This window comes from Drosophila melanogaster, chromosome 3R, assembly GCF_000001215.4.
Source record: "Drosophila melanogaster chromosome 3R".
NCBI lineage: Eukaryota > Metazoa > Arthropoda > Insecta > Diptera > Drosophilidae > Drosophila > Drosophila melanogaster.
Window position 1 is genome coordinate 12,694,927 of NT_033777.3, and position 17,918 is coordinate 12,712,844.

The following is a 17,918-nucleotide window of genomic DNA, read 5'->3' on the forward strand; positions in this document are numbered from 1 at the left end:
TAAGAACTGGTCTTTCTACCAAAGGATATATGAGCCATATAGAACATGCTGAATGAAATCAATACATTTTCAAACCACTGCCATTAGTCATGGCTACTCAAAAACACTCTTTCCAGCTTGTAGCACTCTCTTTCTGGCCAAGTATACTGAATGGCCGAATCATTCGAATCGGGTAGTGCTCTCTGGACGGGATTTCTGAATTCAGTTCTCCGCCAGTTGTTAAATCGCTTGGTTGTGTCGGCAACCGTCGCCACGACAACGCCGCTCCAAGCACAAACAATTAGTTGCCAATTTCAGGAGACAATGAAAACCGAAACAACTTGAATTGAATGTTGTTGTGAGTTCTTTTGACTGACACAAAAACTGATCCAAAGTGCAGTGGTGTGTGGCGAAAAACAAAGCTCCAACCGAAAGCAAAACCGAAAAACCAAAGATTCATTCATTATGGCATCAGGTTTGCAGCGGGTTAACGAAAATGAGGTAAGTCAAAATACAAATATCTCATATCTGAAGATATTCCAATGTATTCACATTCCGAGCACCCACCGACCTTGATCTTAGCCATATATTCCTGGTCTTGAATTATTTATTTGTTCGAGCGAATGAGACACACCATCGTGTCCACATCCCCATTTCCATTCCATCCGTAATTGCCAGTCCGGGTAATTATTGTCTTTGTTCCAACTGTTCGTGCAATTCAAAAATGTTGTATATCCGACTCGTTGGCCTTATGCACTTTTAAACTGCGATGAGCTGTGCGAAAAGCATTTGTTCTCATATTGATTTTGTAATTGTTATGGGAATTGCATCCTTTTGTGGTAATTATCCTTGCAGTATGGCTGAATCCTTTGTTTCCCCACAGAAACCAGTAAAAAATGCTTGGCAGGTTAGTTTTCAATGATGTATGCTTTTTATTTACTATGCACATTTGTGTTTGTAACCCTTGCCCTGAATGTTAGCCTATTTTTCATTACTCGGAGCTGCGATGTTCTGTTTTCTTATCGGCACAAGATCTGACACAAATGGCAATAGATAAGGAATTACTTTGAAAGCGATCTTTAAGATTCATTCACTTTTAAAGTGACTGTTGCAGCGCCATCATGACCACTTTCCTCGAAAATGTATCTTTCGGTTCTGCAGACTTTATATCCTGAATTCAAATACTCATATATGTACATATATACCCTATATTTTAGATGAAGGCAATGGATGCCAATAGGTATGCCACCAAGAAGACGATCGCCCAGGGCATGCTGGACATCGCCCTGCTGACCGCCAATGCCTCGCAGCTGAAGTACATCCTCCAGGTGGGCGAACAGCACCAGTTCTACAAGCTGATGCTGATCCTGATCAGTCTGTCCATAGTCATGCAGGTGAGTATATAATCACTGTAGATTCTTATTCTCTAAGTGTCAGGCACAGAGAAAAACATAAATGTGTATCCTAATGAAATCCATCACACTCGGAAAAACTTGGCTAGATCCAAATGACAATATGGAACTGATAGTTATGTTTTTCTCTGTGCAGGTCCTGTCGGGCGTGCTGAGCCTGTCCCTGAGCCTGCTGCGGGATTGCCGGCTGCATCAGCCGGAGTTTCATCAGTCGGCCAATATCATTAACCATGTGCGCACGGGCTTCGCCTTCTTCACGACCATGATCAATCTGTTCATCTCGGCCTTTGACAGTCGATTGCCTCCGCCACAGGGCGACTTTCTAAACAACTAGGACTAGAGGGTGGGCATGGTAGGGATTGTACGCTTCCGTTTCTAATGCATTCCTCATTCCCCATTTTGACAGCTTTTGGTGGGCATTCTGTTCGTGGTCATCGGGAGTCTCAACATAAACAGGCAGCAGGATCAGACGGCAGCGGTCATCCTGAACGATGTCATTTTGGTAGTCGTGTTCATAATATCCGTGGTGAACGTTATCATATCCGGTTTCGGCATAGAGTACTCATCGCAGCCGCTCCGACTTCTCGATCAGCACGAAAAGACACCGTAAAATCTAGAGATCCAACGATTTACACTTATATTCATACAAATATGTACTTTAAGGCTAATGCAAACCTAAGTTGTAGAGGGAAATAAATGAATGTATTGATACCAAGGCATTGCATTTTCTCTTACCTTCGCAAACAGGTGGCTGCTGGACTCTTGCTGGTCATTCAGTCCCTCATCAATATGCATAATACCAAGGATCGAAATCGGGGCTTCGCCATCAACCACTTCATAGATGCCTTCATATTCCTGTCCGTGTTTTGTGACATCATGAAGATGAATTTTGGACTGGATCCGGCGGTTCCTCACACAGATGTGGAACTTCTGAAGCCCTGAATTTTTGAAATCACAGCTGAGGTTAAATTTTGATGAACGACGTAGGCTCAGTGTTTTAAATACACTTGCTTGCCACATTGTATATATAAATTTTTACCAAAAAAAAAGCAAATTTCTATTAAGTGATAATGCTAGCCGCGTTTTAGTGTAAAATCACAGAAACAAAAGATTAGTGCTTTTTAACAGTTGTTTGTTGCATATATTTTGGAAGGCCCGTAAATTTAACGTTTTATTTGCTTACTAATAAATCAAGATGCCACGCCCAGAAGCAGGCGACAGGTGAGCAATCCTATATTTACACAATTTGAATTCGATATAAGTTCGCGCTTGCAAGAAAAGTGTGACCGCCGCGCAAATGTGGACCGTTATCGATAGGCGCCGATTATTTATGTTCATTGTCAATGACAATTTGTTTTAAAGCGAAAAATATAGTACAGGAATAATAGTTAGTTAGTTACGATAAATATGAGTATAATTTCAAAATTAGATTAATTAGTTTAAATTAAGGCCGTTGACGGGCTGGTATTTCTTTGACGCTCTTGGTATATTGCAGTATTTATCCGAAGACTCTGTGGTATTTCTTCGTTGTCTCTGGCGTGGTCACGTTGATTGGTCCGCTATCTGGACCGAAAAAAGTCGTATTCCAAAAATAATACGTATACGTACGCGCGTGAATCACTCGCCACACGACCCAGCGCAGCGCGACAATCGAGTGTAGACACATAACATAACTGCCGTAGTCGTCGCCTCCGTGACATCCGCGCCAGCACCAACCCGAATCCGGCCGCGTCCCCCGTTTCCAAATCCAATTTCCCCTTTAATTTCGGTGGCTAATATTAGAGTCTTGCGACATGTTTAGCTTTCTGAAGCGCGAGAAGAACACCCAGGAGGTAGTGGAGAATGTGATCGGCGAGCTGAAGAAGATCTATCGGAGCAAGTTGCTGCCGCTGGAGGAGCACTACCAGTTCCACGACTTTCACTCGCCAAAGCTCGAGGATCCAGACTTCGATGCGAAGCCCATGATCCTGCTGGTGGGCCAGTACTCCACGGGCAAGACGACCTTCATCCGCTATCTGCTGGAACGCGACTTTCCGGGCATTAGAATTGGTCCGGAGCCAACGACGGACCGCTTCATCGCCGTGATGTACGACGACAAGGAGGGCGTGATACCGGGCAACGCCCTGGTTGTGGACCCCAAGAAGCAGTTCCGGCCGCTGTCCAAGTACGGCAACGCCTTCCTGAATCGCTTCCAATGCAGCAGTGTGGCCTCGCCGGTGCTGAACGCCATCTCCATCGTGGACACGCCCGGAATTCTCTCCGGCGAAAAGCAGCGCATCGACAGGGGCTACGACTTCACCGGCGTGCTGGAGTGGTTCGCGGAGCGCGTGGACCGCATCATCCTGCTCTTCGACGCCCACAAACTGGACATCTCCGACGAGTTCCGGCGCTCGATCGAGGCGCTCAAGGGACACGACGACAAGATCCGTATTATCCTGAACAAGGCCGACATGATTGATCACCAACAGTTAATGCGGGTGTACGGAGCACTGATGTGGTCGCTGGGCAAGGTGCTGCAGACGCCGGAGGTGGCTCGTGTCTACATCGGCTCCTTCTGGGACCAGCCGCTGCGCTTCGACGCCAACCGCCGACTGTTCGAGGACGAGGAACAGGATCTGTTCAGGGATCTGCAGTCCCTGCCGCGTAACGCCGCCCTGCGCAAGCTGAACGATCTGATCAAGCGGGCGCGCCTGGCCAAGGTGCATGCCTTCATCATTGCCGAGCTGCGCAAGGACATGCCCTCTGTGTTCGGCAAGGACAGCAAGAAGAAGGACTTGATTAAGAACCTCGGCCAGGTATACGATCGCATCCAGCGCGAGCACTCCATTTCTCCCGGCGACTTCCCCGACATCAAGAAGATGCAGGAGGTCCTGCAGCACCAGGACTTCACCAAGTTCCACTCCCTCAAGCCCCATCTGCTGGACATCGTGGACAACATGCTGGCCAAGGACATTGCCCGCCTGATGGAGATGATTCCCCAGGAGGAGATGACCATGGTCGCGGACCCAATCGTCAAGGGTAAGTCCCCAAGAGAGTGAATGATTAAGCACCGCTTTGCCGCATTAGTCACACTGCACTTGCTCGGGCAACCAGACATCCGACTCGTGCCCGCGAAGATCTCGAGAAATCTCTTGGTTTTCCGCGGGCATTTCACTGGCGCGTTTTCGCTTTCCCATCGCACCGAAATATTGCGCATGCGCAGCTAGAAAAATGCGCCAGTTAACCCAGATTTCCAGACGGGCCAAAATGCGAAAAAAACGAGTTTTGCCAAGCGGAGTGAGCGGCTTGGCTTCGGATACGGCCAAAGTATGAGCCACAGCTACAGCTAGACCGCAGCCAAACGTATTTAATGGATATACAATTACAATCACAATTCAAATTGCCAGCGAAAAACAAAGCCAGTGGGAGCGATCCAAAAATCGAAGCTTTTCTTTGGCCCGCATGCACAGCTTCCTCTTTTCGCTGACTGGCCAATTATGCAATGCCTGGCAACGACTATATATAAACCCTATACTATGAGCGAAACATATTTGAGCTACTATATAAACAAAGTGATAAGCACCGAAAACTGATAAGACGAGCGAGCAAAAAGTCGGTGTCAATTTAGCGCTTAGGCCAGCCACACAAACGCACTTTCTGTGGCAAACTCAACATCGAGGTGGAAGAAAATAGCGCCACAAAACCACGTATTTTCTTTCCTATCTCTTGCAAATACTCTGCTACCCAAAATGTGATAGCCAATTGCTTTGTACTTGAAAAATGGGCGCCAGTGGCGGGCTGGGGCGTGGCAAACCGAAAAATTTTACTATTCATATGTGTCAATAATTATCGGCTTGCTTTCGTCATGGGTAGGAACTCAGCCAAGTTGACTGTTTTCTCCCCGCAACGTGATAAGATTCGTGGCCATGATGTAATCATTGGAAAATACCGATAGCTTGGAGCAGTGCAGGGTTCGTTCTAATTGGGCCATGAGTCATCAGAGAGGGGAAAAAAGAAAATAATAGCAGGCGTACAGTTGGGCATGATAAATATTTCACACTCGAGTACCCAGGCTGAATCGGATCTGGCTCTCCGGAGCAGACGCATCCAGGCAACCATGACGAATACCACGCACTCGATGCCGAGCCAAAACGCCCAGCAATATAATCGCATTTAAGCGTTGAGCATTCGAGGAGGAGCAGTAGGAGGTGGTAGTAGTAACTCAGTTAATCAGAGTCTAGAGGCGCCAGTCGCATTGCAGTCGGAAAAAAGTAAACCCTAATTGAAAGTCTAATTCGATTCGATGCAAGCTGGCTGCTCCACCGGTTCGCCCTGTTACTGTGACCTCCGACCTTCGTGCGTGGCCCAGAGTTCAAGGCCCAGTGCCGCGCACCTGTTCGCTTTCCCCCATGCATTCGTTAGTGGGTCGAGCCAAAGTGGCCTGTTTGTCAACCCTTATCGGGTTGCTAGGCAACTTCTAGTTGGCCGTACTGCACGTTACCCTAGATAAAAATCAATGTAAGGCCGAGTCAGCATGCCATCATCAAATCATGTCTTATCAGTCGACAAAAGTCTGGGCATGTTCCTCTACTAGCACTGCTCTAATTTCAAGCATCAAGTATGCTCATTTAGTTTGTTTATCTGCTCTTACGCTGTTTAGCGTAATTAGGCAACAAGTTGCGGCTACTGGCCGTGCAATTTTTGGCATATTTCAAACAATAAAAGCCGAAATTATCAGAACTAGTGCATATGTATATTATGAGGGGCTCAAAGGTTGTCCACCGTAAAACTTGTAATTATATTCAGCTTTAGGGATCATTGCTTGCTGAGCAAGCAACTTATATGGAAAGCCAGTAACTAATTTGATTGCTCATTTATGTAATCATCCGTTTTGCATGCACAAACCTTTTTTTATCGTGCGAGTAGAAGGCACTGTCAGCATTCTCTTGCCATTTATCAATGCTCCTTATCATGCCAGCTAATGGTGTTGTGCCCAATGAAACACTATAAAACTACAACGGAAAGGCGTGTGATTGGATTAATTCAGTATACAAAGCCGCCAGACAAGGAGAACGAAAATAATTATCTTCCAATATGCCAGGCAACTTAGAATTGGAATAGTAAATATACATATGTATATATACATTCCAATATGTGCTGCCTCCGAGGAGGAGAGATTGTCGTCCAGCTGATCAAACAGCACCCAGAATAATCCCCACGCCCAGTTCGCCCAGACGATCCCTGGTCAACCCATCGCCACAACCCACCTCTGGCGATTATATACATATGTACGTATATATGATCTGTAAACCGAACCGGTTGCAGTCGCATACGAGTACATGTATTGCTGGCGTTGGCAACCTGAGGCCGCGTATCAATTTGATGCTCTCCGATTGTGACTTGGGGCGTGTGGCACTAAGTGGCTCATCCTCCGTCTAATCCGCTCGTGAATTCCACGAAGGGGCCCACGGAATTCAGATGAACTAGCGCTAAGTGCAGGAAGAAAGCATTTTACTCTATGATATACGGCTCGGTGGCAATCCAGTCGCCACAATGCTATTGTCTGATCTCTACTGTTTGCCTTTTGGTTTGCTGACCACTTGAGTGGCCTTTTAATTCAACTATTAGCGTATTTTGGCCTGACCTTGTGCGAAAGTATTCCACATAGCCGAGCAAATACGTTTCGCTGGGGCAAATCCAAGCATAATACGATTGGCGATCGACTGATGTCATGGGTGGGAGATCAATATCTCAACGCATGTGTCATCCATCCGCAGTCTCGGTCACCTCGACATTCGATTTGGGTAAAATTCGATAGCCCCCTCCTTTTAAATTGGACCCGACAAGTGAATGAACTTCTCGTTTATTATTACACCAGAAGGAATTTCGATGGTTGTACCCCTGAAAAAGAGAGGCGGAATGCGTTGATAAAGCGAACCGAATCGAAATCAAAGTCAAGAACTTGGGGCTCTAATTTAGTGCATGGGCGAGTGAGTGAGTGAATGAGTGTATGTATCTGTATCTGTATCTCTGATTTTATTTTCGTTGCGTTCGCTGCACAGTTTGCTTTCATTTGCTAGCATTTCCGTTGTATTGTCTTGGATAATTGACTTGGCTAGCTCAGCCAGCAAGATAAGTGCTTTGGGTAGTGATGTCTTCATAGTTTCGGTTGATTTGACAATGGAATTGACACTCCATTCGAAATGGAACTTATGTGGACCGTGCCTTGAGTCACTGCCTCCACCGTCACCATCACTTCATCACCAGCACATCTTGAATATGGGGATCGGCATCACATGTTTAGCAGTATGTCGCTAAATAGTTGTACACATATCTGACACGATCTTGCAGAAATCAGTTCTTCTGTTCGCCGTTCTTTTGGTTCTTCGTACTTTTCGTTTTCGCCATTGGCCCACTAATTAAACTCGGTTTGATTTCCACGTCCGAGTCGCACTGCCGCACTTAGCAGTTGTGCTATGCTCCACTGTCAACCATCTTTCTCTCTATTTCTTGCATACCCAAGTGGACTCCGACGACGATTTCGATGTGGCCGACGAGCCAGCTCTTCTGACACCCGGCTCGCAACGGGAGCAGTTCGCGGAGCGCTTCGATCGCTGGCTGCAGAATCTGCGCCAGCAGCAGCTCCGCCTGTTCAGCAGTTGCACTAGTCGGGTGGGCAATGTCGAGAGCGATAAGGATGCCGATCCCGGTCCAGAAACGCAATCTATGCCTCAGGCAGAGCTGGAGCATGAGTCTGGCTCTGACTTCGAGTTAGAAACCAAACCAGATCCTGATCCTGAAGTTGAAAATGAGGCGGAGCCGGAGACGGGGACAGGGACTGATATGGCCGTAAGCAACACGCACAGTAGTTGATTCCATAAGTCAGTGGCACCGATTGAATATACAGTATTGATTTACTTAGAATAATGGAATGGGAACTCAATGATCTCCAAGCCATGCCACCCGGAGGGCCCTTTTCAATTGCAAAGAGACCGCAAACGAATTGAGCAACTTCAAAAAGTTAATTGAGATCGCACTTTACAACCTGCACCGCCCATCTCAATTGCCCCCCCCCAGAATGCACTGCACCACAATTGCCCAGTTAAAGTAGCCGGCAAAGTACATGCTTAAGTCGGTCAGCCGGCCTAGTCACGGAACGGCGGCGGCGACGTCAATTGGAGCCAGAGCGATCTAAAGGTTTTAATTGCCTCAAATTGAATGTTTGTGCACGGCGACGCACCGATCAACTTAGATTACATGCTTAATTAATGCAAATTTATGGCGCACACAGAGTATCGAATGCCACACTGACCTCTCCATCCATTCATCGCCTCTTCCACAGGTGGTGCCTTCGAGGGAGTCATCGACGACCATGTCTCACCATTCGGCTACATGAAGGGCGAGGGCATCGATGCCGGCTACGGAGAGCACGAGTGGATCTGCAACAAGGACAAGCCGCGCACAGATGGCATCTTCAATGGGCTGGGACCAGTCGATGGCAAGATATCCGGTGCAAGTAAGTTTGTTATAACTCAAGGGGAAAATCGAAAACAATAATCCCATTCTTCGCCACTTGCAGCTGCCAAGCAGGAACTCATCAAATCGAAACTGCCCAACTCGGTGCTCAGCAAGATCTGGAAACTGTCGGACGTCGACGGCGATGGGTTCCTGGACTCTGACGAGTTCGCGCTGGCCTTGCACTTAATCAACGTCAAGCTGGAAGGCTGCGAGCTGCCCACCGTGCTGCCGGAGCACTTAGTACCGCCGTCGAAGCGCTATGACTAGTGTCCTGTAGCATACGCATACGCACACCCGATCACACAGCCTCACAATTCCCAAAAAAAAAAAAAAAACACAGCCGTACACAGATGTCGCATAGAGACCAACTCCTAGGATGCACTATGTTCGATTCTTTTGACTTTTAGCCACACAGTGCAGGCGACTGCCCTTTTATATGTACTATACTCGTTGTGAACGCGCCATTAATGCGCTGGGTATTAAAACACACACCGTATCACCGTATGACCGACCGTATGAGATATCAATCATAAATTCGTAGAATTTACACAAGCATATAGCATATTTTTGGATAATCGATTGTAAAGCAGGATGTAGAGTAGCAGCCTAGTGGAATAAGACAAGGAGTGTGTGTTAAGCGCCTAATTGTCATTGTTGACTTAAGGAAAGTGAAGTGTGGATAAACAATTGTTCAATGCCAATGAAAAAAGCATGAGTTAAACTGTATACAATATCTAGGTTAATGTCGATGTGCAGCTTGAAGGGCCATTAATTTGCAATCGTACCACTTTTGATACACAATAAATGTATTTTTGTTATACTACAAATTTACAATCGACGGAATCGTGGGTTACGGCATGTATTTCCTGTATTTATTTTGAAATATTATTAATTGTTTGAAATGCTCCCGCAAGGCAGGCCACTTGAAAGAGAAACGTGCAATTTACTGCCTGTGCTTCGACTATTTTGTAATTAGTGAATTCTTGAATATTAAATAATATTAAATGTGAAACTAATCTGATTTTTAAATTGTATAAAAGAATAAAATGAAACTATTTTGGAAGTGTTTGTTTGGAATGTGAATGGGGGTTCATTGTTATGGTAGCTTATATTTCAAGTTGATTTTTCTTTAATCAACAAAGTAGCTATGGCTTGAAAAACGTTTCAAAAGAGAATCAGTTACTTTTCAGTAAACTTTCAAATTTTAAACTTTTCGAAACTAACTGATTTCGGTATATTTTTCTGAACTGCTGGTATATTTAATCATTCGATCTGTGGTCACACCTCAAACCGGGCTAACTTTTGAGTTCAACTAAGTTCTTTAAGAATTACCATTAAAAATAAATATGGCCACCTACGAGGAAGTCAAGGACATTCCAAACCACCCGGAGAAGTACCTGTTCGATGTGCGCAACGAGTCGGAGCTGAAGGAGACGGGCGTCCTGCCCGCCAGCATAAACATTCCACGTGAGAAGCGCCAAAGTCCAGGGATTACCGGCTTAATGGACACGCCTTTTTCTAATTTCCAGTGAGCGAGCTGGAGAAGGCACTGAACTTGCCGGAGGAGGACTTCGCCCAGACTTATGGACGCGTCAAGCCGGCCGTCGATGCGGTCTTGATCTTCTCGTGCAAGGCGGGAGGACGCGCTGCCCGGGCGGCCAATCTGGCCAGCACGCTGGGCTTCACCAAGTGAGTCTCATGTTGAAGTACGTTTTAAAAGATATGTACAATTATTTATTAATCAATTGCAGCGCCAAGGCTTATGCCGGATCATGGACGGAGTGGCAGGCCAAGCAGTCCTAAAACATTCAGTCTTTAAACAAATTGATTACAAATCTATAAAATGATATAATAAACTACACGCTAACTTCCTTAAATTCACCCCAACTGCGTCCGATCCTCAGCTTCACCTTGAGTGGCACGCTGAGTTTCACGCAGTTCTCCATGGTGAGGCTAAGGACTTTGGCTATTTTTTTGGCCTTTCCCGTTGGCACCTCGAAAATGAGTTCGTCATGTAGGTGCATTACCAGGTCAACTGAATTGTCACCCAATGCCAGCTTTTCGCGATAACGTTCAATGTTCTTTTCCATCTTCAGAATAGCGTTCTTCGCAATATCCGCAGCCGATCCTTGGATGGTGGAGTTAACGGCCTGGCGCTCGGCCTGATCTGTGAGAAAGGGAGAAAGGAGGGATGTTCAAATGGAGATCACAATCGGTTTTGGAAGACACATACTTTTTAGATGCTCCACATCACTGTTGATATTTTCCAAATACCGTCGCCGTCCAGTAATGGTCTCAACAAATCCCTTGCTGCGTGCGAAATTGACCACCCTCGTGGTGTAATCGCGAATACCCTTGTACGCCTGGTGAAACTGATCGGATATCATCCGCGCCTCCTGCTCACTGCAGTTTAACGACTCGGCCAGGGACCGCATGCCCATGCCGTAGACGATTCCGTAGCACACCTGCTTGGTGCTGTTGCGGAGGTCCTGCGTCACTTCGGACTCTTCGATTTTGTTCCAATGCGCTGCAATTGCGATGAACAGGTCCTGTGACGATTTCATCACCTCCAACAGAGCCTTATCCTGAGACATGTGGGCAAGGATCCGCATCTCCAGCTGACAGAAGTCAGCCGACAAAAGACATCGGCTCTCATCCGTGGGCATGAATGGTGACCTACAGGATATGTGGACCACATCAGAGCCCACTTGTATGCTGAATTCTTTGGCGACATTTTGCAGGTTCGGCTCCGTCATGGAAATACGACCCGTTGCCGTATATGTAATGCTCTGGCCATGAATTCTGTCTGCCTGGCAGCACTCCATTAGCGGCTGAATGCTTTTGGCCAAGAGCCCAGACAGCTTTCGATAGCCTAGTATCAAATGCGAAATGGGCGAGTTCAACTTCTCCAGCACCTGGCGTGAGGTGGTAACTCGTCCTTTTGCTTTCCGGTGGAGTCCCAGCACCTTGGCAACAGCTTGTGACGAGCCCAGATTGAAACGGGAACCATGCTGCTCATAAATCTTTGTTTCCACTTTCTTCATAACGGCCACCATGCGCTGATAAAGCTGTTGGAGTCGCTGCTTCTGGGCGGGAAAGCCCACAAGCTCCATTTGACAAAGAGTCAATTGAATGGGCATTTCGATATCTAGAAAGGGATTTTGGTTATTGGTTTAGGCTAAATGAATCACCATGAATAAAGTTACCGTGGAAAAACTTAAGTAAGTCACCATTGCCAATCCTGCTTAGGTTCTCAGTCTGTCCCTGGAGTATGTGCAGCGTTACGCAGGATTCGATGGCCGTCCTAATCCTCGGCAAAATGGCACTGGAGGTATCAAGCCCGTAGCTGCTATAACCACGACCACTGCCACAGAGATTCGCAAGGCCAGTGCATTCCGGGGCGAATGTCTGGCACTGCAAAATCAAGAATTAGAAGGGATTAGCTAAAAATATTCTCCATAGCATACCATATTGAGAAAATTCACAGTTTTGTCCGGCTGCAGCAGCCAGTTTGCGACCTTGGCATCCTCCAGCTTGGCGCTAATCCTTTTTAGCTGCGGAATCGCTTTGCGCAGCATCTTAAGCTGCTCCTTTCCGTCGTGCATGACCAGCGTGAGATCCTTTCGAGCCATCAGGTTGCACAATTCCTGCACCTTGAGAGGGGTGGGCACTCCCTGATATGCTGCACGTTCGTCAATTTGCATATTCCAATAGTAGGCAACATTGTCCGCAAGACAGAAAGACACACCAGAGATGAAGTTGGTGTCGTCCACTTGGAATAGCACACGTTCCCTGGCAGCCGCCTCCCGGTTCTCGGCCGCCGCAACTTGATTGATCAAGAGGTTGGATCCAATTAGCGGCTTCTGTTTGCCCGCTTGAGCCTGCAGGCCAACGCTAAATCCCAAACGCGTGGCGTTATTGATCTCGATGATAGCAGCTTGAAACGCATTCCGGTGGCCACACACATCGATTATATCTATAGAAGAGAAACTCGACGCAGTTTCATCGACTTTCGAACAGCTCATAATGTGCGAGGCATTTAGATGTAAAGGATTTTTCATGAGTGGGTTCTCCATAGACATGTCCGAGATTTCCATAGAGGAGACCCCATTGGATTCGTTTTTCGATTCCAAATCAATTTCGATTTCACGTTGCGGGGTGGGGCTGGGACTTTGTATGCGCTGTGAACGCAACTGGTCGGAACGCTTCAGTCTGGATGCATGTGGAGTCAGTGCACCGATCACTTCCGGCTCCTTAGGTTGCGAGCTAGGTATCACGTCCGCCTCCGTGCAAGAGGCAATTTTGCTCTCAGCGGCCGTGAGAGCAGCGGCTAGACCGGTATTCAGCATAAAGGAATCGTCTGCCATAAACAAATCCTCCTCTGCGTTGGAAACCTTCCTTGACGCAGTGCGGTTTGCATTGGGTACTGGTGATTGATTTCGTGGATTTCTGCGGGGCAGTTGACTATTGTTCATCTCATTGTTTGGGTTTTCCGATTGTGTCCATCGATTTGCGGGTGTTCTATTAACCGGACTTGAAAGTTGGTTAGACCTCGACGCCTGTATTGGCTGATCCTTAGACTGGTTCTCTTTTTGGGTGCGTTGCTGAATCTTCATTAAAGCGACCCTGCGGCGTTCGGCCATTCCCTCATTAACGAGCTTCCTTCTAGCACTTTGACTGGTACTCGGTTTTTCTTCATTTGCTAATTGTGGACTACACACCACAGTTGCTGGATTGATTTTCATCTTTTCAATCTGAGAACCTTGTTTCTGGATGTCATTCAAATTGGATATTATGGGTTGTGCCGTTTTTACGTTTACGTTGTTCTGACAAGGGTCATTGCTAATCGGGTTTAGGTTATCCATGTGTGCAGTTGAATTCCTTCGCGCCTTATTTTGGGCATCGATTTCTTTAAGATTCGGGTTCATCTTGCTTTGATTAGCAATATTCTTATCAACTTTATAGCCTCGCTGTGTGTCCACTACTGTTTCGAGTCTGGGATTTTTTTGTGAATTGGCTGTGCCATTTTCTTCGATGGACAATTTCCTCTTTACTGGCGGCTGCTCCTCCTCCAGGGACATGTGGAGGTCTACCTCCCCGCCATCGTGTATTGCCCTCGAAGCTATTTCCACTCCCGCCTGAGTTTGGGTCCATTTAATTGTGCCCAGTCCGATCTCGTGCTGAACAAATTGTCGAGCTTCACCAATCAGTAGTTTGGCAGCCTCGCTCACTGTCATCCCCGCCTTGCCTGTGATATAGAAATTTCTAACTACATTTCGCTTGGCCGCTTCATCCGCGTTCTCGTGGTCGTGTTGCTTTGCAGAGTCGAAGCTGATTGAGTTATAGAGCACCTTTTCCAATTCTACGGGATCAGCGCCCGCTAGCTCTACCAAACTGGTGATGCCAGCATCAAAGAGAGCACGAGCTCGTTTCTGCGACAGATCGGGTATTCGCATCAGATCGATAAGATCCCTGTGAATGCCAAAGAAGAGACGATCCTTAAATTGGGACACGATCAGGGCGAGTGTGGACCACTGCAGAGAATTGCAGAAAGCAGTAACAATGCCTGCAAAGGTCGAGGCCATTTGCTGCAGACTCTGTAGCATTCCTCGGTGGCACTTATACTTGTGGACCACGACGTTTATGGGTGTTTCGTTTACCAGTTCCTCCAGAGCCAGAGCTATGTAGAAACTGCAACACATTGAAGCAATATAAGTTTCGTATTTGATCTTTTCAAAAAGCTGGCTTACCGCTTATGTATTTGCATTTGCTTGTAGTCTAGTTTTGTTTGACCACGCAGCGCTTTGTAGAGAAAGGCGTCCCTGACTCCAACAAGCTCGCCCACTTTTTTCATGGGCGAACTTAACTTTTCCCACATATGCACATACAGCAGCCAGTCGATATCTTGAAGTTGGTAGCAGACAGAATAGGGCGTTACTAGGTAAACAGCATGCAGTTCTGACTCTAGGACGAAGGAGCGACGAGATTTCTGGAGTTCCGCAAAAAGAATGAGGCCGTCGGTGGGCGGCATAGAGGAAGCCAGACAGGCGGCACCGAGACGAGTGGCCACATAGACCGCTGTCTCCCTTTCCTCGTTCCTTTGCAGGCGAACGAACTCGTACTCCACAAGAAAGTCGAGGGCATCGTTAATGTAGTTGGCGTCCGATTCCTCATCGGGTGGTTTCTCCTTTGCGTGGAAGGCCTTTTGGGCACTCAGCAGAGTACAATTCACGAAGAAGTCGATGTCTTCTTTGGTGTTCGCTACACCAGAAGAAATTACCTCGAGTAGAGCGCGCTTCAAGTGGGTCTGAAAAATGAAAAGCTTAGTTGCTATGCTCTGGCTATTTGCTTGAATACTTACGCTTCCGTCCATATCGAGGCAGGAAGTAATGGGCTGCAGCTCCGATACGACCAGGTCTCTTCCCATTCGGGCATTGATCTCGTTGCAGATGAGAATAGACTCACCCAGCGTATCCTTTCCCATGCGTCCAGCTCGTCCGATCATCTGGCGGTACGTTAGGGAACTCATTTGCTTGCCCCCAAATAATGGCGAGCGTATCAGGACGCGCCGAGCGGGCAGATTCACTCCCGAACTCAGTGTGCTGGTGGCGACTAGAACCTTCAGTGCTCCTGCCTTAAACGAGGCTTCAATAATGTCCCGCTCCTCCGTAGTTAGGCCGGCGTGGTGAAACGCGCAGGCGTAGGTGATCGCCTTCGACATGACCCCATCGAGACCTAAGTTAAATGAAATTAAAATCAGGGATAGGGATAGAGTGTAAATTATCAATTCGACTGATCCAACCTGTGGGAATGTCCCTGAGTTGTTGCTTCACTTCTGCAATGGCCCTCGGATTTAGATTTGTTCTCAATCGCTGGCCCAGCACTGTTTCAGATTTGATTTGGACATGGATTGCGGTGGCCAATTGAACGGCCAGGTTCTCGCACCAATCTTTCGAGGGGCAGAACACGATTACCGAGCATCCCTCCAGCAACGTCTCTATGCAGAGAAGGGCCACATCATCGGAATCGTTTTCCAGGCCTTTCAAAAGTACCTTTTGCTTGGCCACATCTCGAACTAATTTCAAACGGTGGTCATAAATTACTGTGCCCACCTTAATCATTTCCTTTAGAGCAACGGGTCGGTAGTTTGTGATGTACAACTCGGCGTCAAGCCAGCTCTGCAGCAGCTGCACATTCTCGAGTGTGGCCGACATGGTGATCACCTGGATCTGCAGTCCATTGCGACGGGACATGTAGAGGATCTTGGCTAGCAGAAGTTCCAGGATATAGCCGCGTCCCTTGTCCGAAATGAGATGCACTTCGTCTACCACCACCATGCCAATGGTTTCCAGTTTGCCCTGCTCCATCAGCTTGTTCACAATGGAGTTCGCCTTCTCAATTGTGCAAATGGCCACATGAAGGCTCTCAAAGCCTCCTGGTGGCGTATAGCCGCCGTAGAATCCCTCCACGCGGTAACCAGCCGGCGTGAGCAGATCCTGCATGTAGAACATTTTCTCGCGCACCACCGAGATGAAGGGCAGTATGAGCAGCACCTTTTTACCTCGCTCCAGTACGGTTTTCAGCATCAGTATCTCACTAACCAACGTCTTGCCTGCCGACGTGGGTGCTGAATAAACCAGGTTGCAGTGCTCAAACAGCAATCTAGGCTTGGAGAGACACTCCACCTGCCAGTCGAACATATCGACAACACCCTTCTTCTTGTACTCCGCTTGAATGCTCATGGGCAGGTTCCATGCGCTTATTGATCTAAGCGTGTTGAGATCAAGTGGCATTGCTGGTCTTTCGGGCATCGCTTCGCGGATCCTCGAGGAGTTGGGCGACACTCGCAGTTGGTTGGGCGACATGCTGCTCAGGTTCTGCGTGACTTGCGAAATCTCTTGATAGAATTCCTGCTTGGCCAATACGGAATGACTGTGCAAGATGTCTTCCTTCAGCTGCTCGGAAGCCTCTTCATCCTGCGCAGGACACAAAAAGCTGTTCTCATCCAGATTGGGCTGATCCAGCACTGCATCCGCGCCTGCGTCCTCGCCCTCGAACGAAGACTGTGTGCAGATTTGGTCATTCAAAGCGGATGAGCGGCTCTGATCCTCAGAGTCCTGATTGGAAACAACTGCCATATGCTGCTGAACCTGAGACACATTGACCACTGATTGTTCAGCTGGCTTATGGGCCTGATTCACTTCGTAGGAGAACTCGTCCCGGAAAAACTCCGAGTTAATTTCCTGGATCTCGCTATTTACCTCATTGCCGGCACTTTGGACTTGGATATTTCCGTTTCCTGGCTGTGCATTCTCCTTGTCGTCCGCTTGCATTCCTTTCTCCAGCGCCATTAAGGTGCTGTTTCCGAAGTTGAACGACTGCGAGAATGCCATTGCGCCGGTGCGTTTTTATACTGAACTAAGAATTGTTGCAAACTGCTTGTTACAAGTGAAATGAATAAAATGAAAACGAAACGTCGCGCGGTCAATGTGGCCGTCTTATGATTAGTTTCAAATATACTATTCATGTTTGTGACACTTTGAATGAACTGTTTACACCGCCAGCGGTCCCACTGAAACCTTGTTCACACTGCACGCGACTTTCTTACAAAATATCTTAATTAAACAGATTTTATTTATACCGTTACTTTCCGAATTCCATATGCGTGCTATGGGGCATTTAGCACAAAGCTAAGGTCCCACTAAAACCTTGTTCACACTGCACGCGCCTTTCTTACAAAATATCTTAATTAGACAGATTTTATTTATACCGTTACTTTCCGAATTCCATATGCGTGCTATAGGGCATTTAGCACAAAGCTAAGGTCCCACTAAAACCTTGTTCACACTGCACGCGCCTTTCTTACAAAATATCTTAATTAGACAGATTTTATTTATACCGTTACTTTCCGAATTCCATATGCGTGCTATAGGGCATTTAGCACAAAGCTAAGGTCCCACTAAAACCTTGTTCACACTGCACGCGCCTTTCTTACAAAATATCTTGATTAGACTGATTTCATTTATACCT

The 17,918-nt window shown here is 47.1% G+C and overlaps 4 protein-coding genes across 10 annotated transcripts; 3 read left to right on the forward strand and 1 right to left on the reverse strand.

Annotated features, from left to right (window-relative positions):
• The first annotated feature begins 202 nt into the window (after positions 1 to 202).
• On the forward strand, positions 203 to 2,453 carry NijC (Ninjurin C). Of its 6 annotated transcripts, none has more exons than NM_001104291.2 (4): positions 203 to 480; positions 1,197 to 1,373; positions 1,528 to 1,734; positions 1,798 to 2,104. In NM_001104291.2, exons 1-3 carry the CDS (start codon positions 445 to 447, stop codon positions 1,723 to 1,725), a joined length of 411 nt encoding a protein of 136 aa, NP_001097761.1. In that variant the 5' UTR covers positions 203 to 444; the 3' UTR covers positions 1,726 to 1,734; positions 1,798 to 2,104. The 6 variants fall into 6 exon arrangements, with proteins under 6 accessions (NP_001097761.1, NP_001097760.1, NP_001097762.1 ...); NM_001144569.2 differs by lacking the exon at positions 203 to 480 and adding an exon at positions 1,072 to 1,121; NM_001104290.2 differs by lacking the exons at positions 1,528 to 1,734; positions 1,798 to 2,104 and adding an exon at positions 2,139 to 2,453.
• Positions 2,396 to 9,949, forward strand: Past1 (Putative Achaete Scute Target 1). 2 transcript variants are annotated; one of them, NM_169478.2, is made up of 4 exons: positions 2,396 to 2,612; positions 3,193 to 4,409; positions 8,713 to 8,886; positions 8,950 to 9,207. In NM_169478.2, the coding sequence occupies exons 1-4, from the start codon at positions 2,587 to 2,589 to the stop codon at positions 9,153 to 9,155; spliced, it is 1,623 nt and encodes a 540-aa protein (NP_731737.1). In that variant the 5' UTR covers positions 2,396 to 2,586; the 3' UTR covers positions 9,156 to 9,207. The 2 variants fall into 2 exon arrangements, with proteins under 2 accessions (NP_731737.1, NP_524332.2); NM_079608.3 differs by lacking the exon at positions 2,396 to 2,612 and having other exon boundaries at positions 2,905 to 4,409; positions 8,950 to 9,949.
• Positions 9,950 to 10,167: 218 nt separating this feature from the next.
• On the forward strand, positions 10,168 to 10,892 carry CG12279 (uncharacterized protein). The gene is made up of 3 exons (NM_141970.2): positions 10,168 to 10,355; positions 10,418 to 10,577; positions 10,640 to 10,892. The coding sequence occupies exons 1-3, from the start codon at positions 10,235 to 10,237 to the stop codon at positions 10,689 to 10,691; spliced, it is 333 nt and encodes a 110-aa protein (NP_650227.1). The 5' UTR covers positions 10,168 to 10,234; the 3' UTR covers positions 10,692 to 10,892.
• On the reverse strand, positions 10,597 to 17,373 carry PolQ (DNA polymerase theta). Its single transcript, NM_079609.3, has 7 exons — positions 15,691 to 17,373; positions 15,250 to 15,623; positions 14,639 to 15,195; positions 12,356 to 14,579; positions 12,095 to 12,302; positions 11,122 to 12,036; positions 10,597 to 11,055 (listed from the first exon to the last, which is right to left on the reverse strand). The coding sequence occupies exons 1-7, from the start codon at positions 17,279 to 17,281 to the stop codon at positions 10,745 to 10,747; spliced, it is 6,180 nt and encodes a 2,059-aa protein (NP_524333.1). The 5' UTR covers positions 17,282 to 17,373; the 3' UTR covers positions 10,597 to 10,744.
• Positions 17,374 to 17,918: the final 545 nt, after the last annotated feature.

What these genes read in the sequence shown, in the direction of transcription:
- CG12279 (NM_141970.2), top strand. Translation starts at nt 10,235, where the DNA reads ATGGCCACCTACGAGGAAGTCAAGGACATTCCAAACCACCCGGAGAAG. An exon ending in CGCCAGCATAAACATTCCAC is followed by an intron (nt 10,356 to 10,417) that starts GTGAGAAGCGCC and finishes TCTAATTTCCAG; the next exon opens with TGAGCGAGCTGGAGAAGGCA. An exon ending in AGCACGCTGGGCTTCACCAA is followed by an intron (nt 10,578 to 10,639) that starts GTGAGTCTCATG and finishes AATCAATTGCAG; the next exon opens with CGCCAAGGCTTATGCCGGAT.
- NijC (NM_001104292.2), top strand. Translation starts at nt 445, where the DNA reads ATGGCATCAGGTTTGCAGCGGGTTAACGAAAATGAG. An exon ending in AGCGGGTTAACGAAAATGAG is followed by an intron (nt 481 to 1,196) that starts GTAAGTCAAAAT and finishes CCTATATTTTAG; the next exon opens with ATGAAGGCAATGGATGCCAA. An exon ending in GTCTGTCCATAGTCATGCAG is followed by an intron (nt 1,374 to 1,797) that starts GTGAGTATATAA and finishes CCATTTTGACAG; the next exon opens with CTTTTGGTGGGCATTCTGTT.
- Past1 (NM_169478.2), top strand. Translation starts at nt 2,587, where the DNA reads ATGCCACGCCCAGAAGCAGGCGACAG. An exon ending in CGCCCAGAAGCAGGCGACAG is followed by an intron (nt 2,613 to 3,192) that starts GTGAGCAATCCT and finishes CGACATGTTTAG; the next exon opens with CTTTCTGAAGCGCGAGAAGA. An exon ending in TGGCAAGATATCCGGTGCAA is followed by an intron (nt 8,887 to 8,949) that starts GTAAGTTTGTTA and finishes CGCCACTTGCAG; the next exon opens with CTGCCAAGCAGGAACTCATC.
- PolQ (NM_079609.3), bottom strand. Translation starts at nt 17,281, where the DNA reads ATGGCATTCTCGCAGTCGTTCAACTTCGGAAACAGCACCTTAATGGCG. An exon ending in CAAATGCAAATACATAAGCG is followed by an intron (nt 14,580 to 14,638) that starts GTAAGCCAGCTT and finishes AATGTGTTGCAG; the next exon opens with TTTCTACATAGCTCTGGCTC. An exon ending in CTTACTTAAGTTTTTCCACG is followed by an intron (nt 12,037 to 12,094) that starts GTAACTTTATTC and finishes ATCCCTTTCTAG; the next exon opens with ATATCGAAATGCCCATTCAA.